Here is a 7282-nt window from a genome sequence, read left to right as displayed (position 1 = left end):
GCGGCGCCTAGGAGGGGCGGAGAGGACCGGGGGACGGAGGAGAGGGTCCAGGGCAAAGCGGTGGGGGCGGGGCGCCCGGGCAACCAGGAAACGGCTCCGGCCGGAAACGCGCGCCGGGACGGTGGTTCCCACGTGCTCACGGTCTGGCTTCACCACCCGCGCCCGCCCCAGCGCCGCAAATAAGAGCCCTGAAGCGAAGTGCGGAATGTTTATTAAGAGAGGGTGAGGGTGGCGGGTGCGAGGGGAGACGCAGGAGCGAACCAAGCTGCAGACGCAGCCTTTCGTCAACCCTCCCGCGCAGACAGCAGGTGTTCACCACGCGGGAGCGGCACCTGGGGCGCCAGGCGCGGGGAGGGGAGCCAGGGCCGCCCGCCGGCTCAGTGCAGCCGCACGTGCTGCGCCAGCTCCGCGGCGTCCTGGAAGCGGCGCGGGCAGAGCGGGCAGGCGTGCGGCGGCCCGGCACGGGCGCGGTGCGTGGCGCGGTGCCTCGACAGGTGGCTGGAGCGCTTGAAGGCCTTGCCGCAGGCGCCGCACGTGAAGGGCTTGAGGTCCGAGTGCGACACACGGTGGCTCTGCAGCCGCAGGGGGCTGGCGAAGACGCGGGCGCACTCGGGGCAGCTGTAGCCCTTGCGCGGCCCGGGCTCTCCAGGCGGCGCCTCGCGCGGGGTTGGGCCGCGCGGCTCCTCTTCCAGCGGCGCCGTGTACGTGTAGGGGACCCCGTTGGCGTCGATAAGCAGGTGGCGGCCCAGCCGCGGGGGCCGGGGCCCCGCCGCCGAGGACGCAGTGGAGGCAGGGCCCTCCGCCGGGGGGAAAGGGGGCGCCTTGGGGGGCGGCGGGTCCATGGCCTCGGGAGAGGAGGCCCGAGGGTGGGGGGGCCGCGGCGGCAACAGCAGCATCCGGAGCGGCAGCTGGGAGCGGCGGAGGGGAGACAGGTCAACAGAGCCGCTGCCCGGAGACAGTGTCCCCGCCGTCTCAGCGCTCGCGGCCCTCTGTCCCACTGACCTCCTCCCTGACGGGAAAGGGGGCTGCCTCCAGGCCGAGTCGCTCGGCCGCACCAGGCAGCCTCGACGGCTTCTCCGGCTAAGCTCAGCAGCTCAGAGACCCCACCTGCCTTTCCTCGCGAGTCCTCCTCTCCTCCCCCAGGGGACCCGAGGGCATCACCCGGCCTCTTCCCTCCTCCTCCTCCTCCTCGCCTTCCTCCTGCTTCCCGCCTCCCTCACTCCTCGACAGCCAATCAAATCCCAAGCCTATTTTGTCCTTTACATCTTCATGGCTTCTTCCGAGGCTCGCCAGGAGTCTTGCCTCCAGAATTTGTCTAACGTGTCGCTTCCTCGGCCACAACTTAGGATGCATCCTCTCCCCACCCCTCACCCCACCCCGAGGACCACCGCAGAGGCCTCTCTTTGGCCTCCAGACCTCCTAGACCTCCATGCCCACTAGTTCCCTGGAAGGCCTCCCAAACCTGGATACGTCTATGGCTGCTCTTAATTTCCTCCCAAGGTACGTCCCCAGAGTCCCACTAATCCAGTTCCCACTTTTCCACCCGGAGCTCCTCTAAGTTGTTCCTCCACTTGGCACCTTAAGGATTCAACATACTCCTCCATCACCTAGGGGCTTCCCTGATGGCTCAGACGGTAAAGAATCCGCCTGCAACGTGGGGGACCTGGTTTCGATCCCTGGGGTGGGAAGATCCCCTGGAGGAGGGATCGGCTACCCACTCCAGTATTCTGGCCTGGAGGATCCTATGGACAGCGGACCCTGGCAGGCTACAGTCCCTGGGGTCGCACAGAGTCGGAGACGACTCAGCGACTTTCACTCCATCATCTAACCTCCGAATTTCAGGTACGCATCGCTAGGACACCTCAACTGCCAGCCTTCTGTGCAGGCGTCGCCTTGTGAACTTTCACACCTGCTACATCCCCACCTCCCCCGTTCCCGGGGGTCCTTCTCTGGCCCGACCCCTACCCATAGGCCGTGACATCGTTCCGACCCTCTCCATAGCTGTCGGAGCCCCCCTCCCAAGCACCTCCCTTTCGCGGGATGCAGCACGTTTACTTCCCCATCCCTCCCCGCGCTGTGCCCGGCTCAGCGCCGCCACCCCGCCGCCCCGCTCAGCTTCCCGCGCTCCCCCAGGACCCGCGCTGCCCCTGCCGCTCCGTCCCCGCCGTGGTCGGCCCCACCCCCATCCCGGTCACGGCCGGCCCGGCGCGGCTCCTCCCTCCATCCCGACCCCTGTACCCGGTGCAGCGGCCTCTCGGGTCCGGAGCAGCGGGCCGAGGTCCCGTGCGGCCCGGGCTTCCCCTCGCGAGGGCCGGCGGCGGCGGGGCCGAAGCTTCGGGGAGCTCCGGGCCGGCGGCGCCGGGAACGCAGGCGCGGGGGGCGCGGGGGCGCGAGGGGCGGCGGCGTCCCTGGGAAACGGCGCCGGCCGGAAGCGCGCGCTGCAGCGAAGGTTCCGCCGCTCTTGAGCTTCTGGGGGTCGGGAGCGGGGAGGGGGGCCAGAGCGCGGGAACCGCAGCAACCGCCCGCGCCGGGAGCTGCTCGGGGCCTGGAACCAAGGTCGGAGGGTAAACGAAGGTGGGCGGGGCTGCGTCTGCCCGAAGTCCCGCCGGAGCGGGGTCGCCCAGGCCGTCCCCTCGCCCCGGCCATCCCGCCTGCGTCCGGTGCCCGGCGAGGCCGAGGGCGGGAGGACCGACATTTCTGCCCGCGGGGCTGATGCAGGTCCCAGGTCCAGAGGCCAGCCTGGGCGCCAACGTGTCCCCGCCGGGATCCTCCCGCCCACAAAGTGAGGAAACCGAGGCTCAGAGAAGCCCAAAGCCTGCCAGATGGGCAGATGGGGAGGGGTGGGCTTGTTATATCGGGGGAGCCGAGGACCAGAGCCCCCAGATGCGGAGGGGTGGGCTTCTCATTGGGTGGGTTGGGGCGGGGGACGGGGGGGGGGTCCAAAGGACCAGAGTCCCGAGATGGGGAGATGGGGGGGGCGCTTCTCATGGGGGGATGGGGAAGGGGACAGAGGACCGGAGAGAACCAGAGTCCTCAGGTGGGGAGATTAGGATTGGAAGGGGGGGGTGCCGATGACCAGAGGATGGCAGGGCATCCAGGCCGGCCCGGGACCTAGAGCGGGGGTCGGCTCCGGGCAGCCAGGTGGCCGCAGCGCTGCAAGGCGGGTGCAGGCGGAGCACGCGAGGAGTTGGAACCCGGAGAGCAGCGCTGGGAGCCGCGCGCAAGGCCCCACTCCGCGCGCCCGAAGCTCGTCCTCCGGTTGCGCGATGATCCGGGAGCGAACGCCACGCGCCGCCGGCACCAGAGCTGCGTGGGGCCAGCGTGGTAGCTGGGGGCACAGAGCGGAGAGAACCGGCACTAAGCTCGCGCCCCGACCAAGGACCCAGCTTGGGCCAGAGCTCCCTCTGAGAGAACTGCCAACAAGAACTTTCTGCAGTGATGGAAAAAATCCTCTGACCTGCTCTTTGTGCAGGGGAACTGCCGCATATCTGAAAGGTGGCTCGTGGTTGAGGACCTGACTTTAAAACGTTTCTTTCTCTTTTTTAAATAAATAGGTGGCTAGTGGCTACCCACCTTGAGGTACAGCTCCTTAACCACACTCAGCCAGTTGCAAACTGGAGACCCGCGGGCCACAGAGGGTTCAGTTATATTTGGCTTGGATCGCAAATATGTTTTACTGGGCAATAATCTAAATGCCTACCGACCTGGGGAGTTCCTCTTTCAGTATCCTATCATTTTGCCTTTTCATTCTGTTCATGGGGTTCTCAAGGCAAGAATACTGAAGTGGTTTGCCATTCCCTTTTGAAAGGGATGGGAATACCATACCACCTGACCTGCCTTTTGAGAAACCTATATGCAGGTCAGGAAGCAACAGTTAGAACTGGACATGGAACAACAGACTGGTTCCAAATAGGAAAAGGAGTACGTCAAGGCTGTATATTGTCACCCTGCTTATTTAACTTCTATGCAGAGTACATCATGAGAAACGCTGGGCTGGAAGCAGCACAAGCTGGAATCAAGATTGCCGGGAGAAATATCAATAACCTCAGATATGCAGATAACACCACCCTTATGGCAGAAAGTGAAGAGGAACTAAAAAGCCTCTTGATGAAAGAGTGAAAAAGTTGGCTTAAAGCTTAACATTTAGAAAACTAAGATCATGGGATCTAGCCCCATCACTTCATGGGAAATAGATGGGGAAACAGAAACAGTGTCAGACTTTATTTTGGGGGGCTCCAAAATCACTGCAGATGGTGCTGCAGCCATGAAATTAAAAGACGCTTACTCCTTGGAAGGAAAGTTATGACCAACCTAGATAGCATATTCAAAAGCAGAGACATTACTTTGCCAACAAAGGTCCATCTAGTCAAGGCTATGGTTTTTCCAGTAGTCATGTATGGATGTGAGAGTTGGACTGTGAAGAAAGCTGAGCACCAAAGAATTGATGCTTTTGAACTGTGGTGTTGGAGAAGACTCTTTGAGAGTCCCTTGGACTGAAAGGAGATCCAACCAGTCCATTCTGAAGGAGATCAGCCCTGGGTGTTCTTTGGAAGGAATGATGCTAAAGCTGAAGCTCCAGTACTTTGGCCACCTCATGAGAAGAGTTGACTCCTTGGAAAAGACTCTGATGCTGGGAGGGATTGGGGGCAGGAGGAGAAGGGGAGGACAGAGGATGAGATGGCTGGATGGCATCACCGACTCGATGGACGTGAGTTTGAGTGAACTCTGGGAGTTGGTGATGGACAGGGAAGCCTTGCATGCTGCAATTCATGGGGTTGCAAAGAGACAGACACGACTGAGTGACTGAACTGAACTGAATCTAAATGCCAGAAAATGCACACATAAATCCCCAGAAATAGAAAAAAGTCTCTAGGTGGGGCAACAGTAAGCTGGAACTGATGAAACATTCTTCAGAAAACCTTCAAGAAACCTGCAAGTGACCAAACAATTGTGGTATCAGGCTAAAGATCCTCCCCTGCAGCCATGTTTAAAATAGAGGAGACCTGGAAGCAGCCTAAAGGCCCATCAACAAATGAATGGATCAAGATGTCATTCACAGATACAATGGAATATTACTCCACCAGCAAAAGAACAAAATCATGTCTTTTGCAGCAATATGGATGGCCCTAGAGATTGTCATACTGAGTGGTCAGGAAAACTGAAACATTGTATGACATCCCTTATATGCAGAATCTTAAATGATACTGATGAACTTATGTACAAGACAGAAGCAGACTCACAGGGACTTCCCTGGTGGTCCAGTGACTAAGACTCCACACTCCCAACTCGGAGGGCCGGGGTTCAATCCCTGGTCAGGGAACTAGATCCCACATGCAACAATTAAAACTTGATGCAACCAAAAAAAATAAACAGACTCACCAACTTAAAAGAAGGCTCTTAGGTTCTGGAAGTGGGAGAGGATGGGGAGGGAAGGATAGTGAGTTTAGGATGGACATGTTCACACTGCTATATTTCAAATGGATAACCAACAAGGGCCTACTGTATGGCATCACTATATCTTACGTGATTTGGAGAATAACTTTGGTGTTTGTCTTAATTTTTTATTCAATAAAAGTTTTATTAGAAAAACAAAGATCCTCCAGAATTGTACAGTCCTGAAGGGCAACCACTGGCCACCACGTGGCTCTCGAGCACTTGGCACGTGTCCAGGCTGACCTGAGGTGGGCTGCGATGCAGACACCCCTCAGATTCTGAAGACTGAGTACAAAGAGTGTAAAGTACATCGTGAATGATGTCTGTGTGGATTCCACTGAGAAAGGATACTCTGGGTAAACTGAGTGGGTTAAGTATTAAATGAGTCCTTAAAATTATTTCAGCTGTTCCTTTTCACTTTTTAAAGTGTGGCTCCCTACTGTACATCGTTGGTCCTACAAGTTCTTCCTCCTCTAGTTTCATGGCAGGTGGTAGGGAAAATGGATGGAAACTGGTGGATTGAGAGAGTGTGCCCAGCAGTGGCACCCCACTCCAGTACTGTTGCCTGGAAAATCCCATGGATGGAGGAGCCTGGTAGGCTGTAGTCCACGGGGTCGCACAGTCGGACACGACTGAAGCGACTTAGCAGTAGCAGCAGCAGACCGGCTTCAGGGGCCAACACCCCTCTGTCTACACCAGGCCTCTCAGCTTTGGCGCTGCTGACCTCTGGGGGCTGGGCCATTCTTTGCTGTGGAGCTGTCCTGCACACTATGGGAGGTTGACCAGCATCTGTGGTGCCACCCTTCAGATGCCGGAAGCACCGTCAGCCCCGCCCCCACCCAAACCTCTCAGCCGGCTGTGACAACAGGTCTGGCCAAATGTCCCTGGAGGGAACAACACAGATCCTGGGCTACAGAGACACCCCCGTGAATCTCTCCCCTGGATCCCTTTCTTAAGTTTCAGATCCAGAAAACTAGCTTTGTAGGTGAGAACCACACCCATCTCGAAATAGTAACAATGACTAACATTTATTGGGCCTTTCCTACGGTGCCCTTGGACTCCAAGGAGATCCAACCAGTCCATCCTAAAGGAAATCAACCCTGAATATTCATTGGAAGGACTGATGCTGAAGCTGAAGCTCCAATACTTTGACCACCTAATAAGAACTGACTCCCTGGAAAACACACTGATGCTGGGAAAGACTGAGGGCAGGAGGAGAAGGGGACGACAGAGGATGAGATGGTTGGATGGCATCACAGACTCAATGGACATGAGTTTGAACAAACTCTGGGAGATGGTGATGGACAGGGAGGTCTGGCATGCTGCAGTCCATGGGGTCGCAGAGTCGGACAGGACTGAGCGACTGAACAGCAGGGTGCCAGCGGTTGTGGTCGTTAGATGCACCAAGTCCTCAGAGCAGACCCAGACGGGAAGTGTCTTGAGGATCCCAACCTTATAGACGAAACAGAAGCTCAGAGACGTCACGTGATGGGCCGGAAGCCATGCATCCTCAGGTGGGGGAGCCAGGATGGCACTGCCTCTACCTGACCCAAGTCAGAGGTCATGGCCACTGTCTGCGGGCACCTCGGGCTTGTCCCCAGCCCACTGCTGCCATGGTAACAGCCTCCCCTCCCACCCCTCTGCCTCCTCTGGCCTCCTCTCCCTATGGCAACACTGAAGCAATTTTGTAAACCCACCAAAACATGTCACTCCCTAACCCCAAACCCTTCTTGCTGCACTTTAGACTAAACCCCAGAAGCGCCCCAGCCCTGTGTGGACTGGCCCCTAGCGCCACGGTGCCCCCTTGCCAACCTCTCCCACCTCCTGGGCCTTGTATGTGCTGCTCCTC

General features: G+C 58.4%; 1 protein-coding gene across 1 annotated transcript; it reads right to left on the bottom strand.

The window, feature by feature from the left end:
• Window positions 1–194: 194 nt before the first annotated feature.
• ZNF580 (zinc finger protein 580) lies at window positions 195–2904 on the bottom strand. Its single transcript, XM_027514795.1, has 2 exons — window positions 2239–2904; window positions 195–908 (listed from the first exon to the last, which is right to left on the bottom strand). Exons 1-2 carry the CDS (start codon window positions 2644–2646, stop codon window positions 378–380), a joined length of 939 nt encoding a protein of 312 aa, XP_027370596.1. The 5' UTR covers window positions 2647–2904; the 3' UTR covers window positions 195–377.
• Window positions 2905–7282: the final 4378 nt, after the last annotated feature.

This window comes from Bos indicus x Bos taurus, chromosome 18 (genome assembly GCF_003369695.1).
Source record: "Bos indicus x Bos taurus breed Angus x Brahman F1 hybrid chromosome 18, Bos_hybrid_MaternalHap_v2.0, whole genome shotgun sequence".
Classification (NCBI taxonomy): domain Eukaryota; kingdom Metazoa; phylum Chordata; class Mammalia; order Artiodactyla; family Bovidae; genus Bos; species Bos indicus x Bos taurus.
This window is presented reverse-complemented; position numbering and strand designations above follow the sequence as displayed.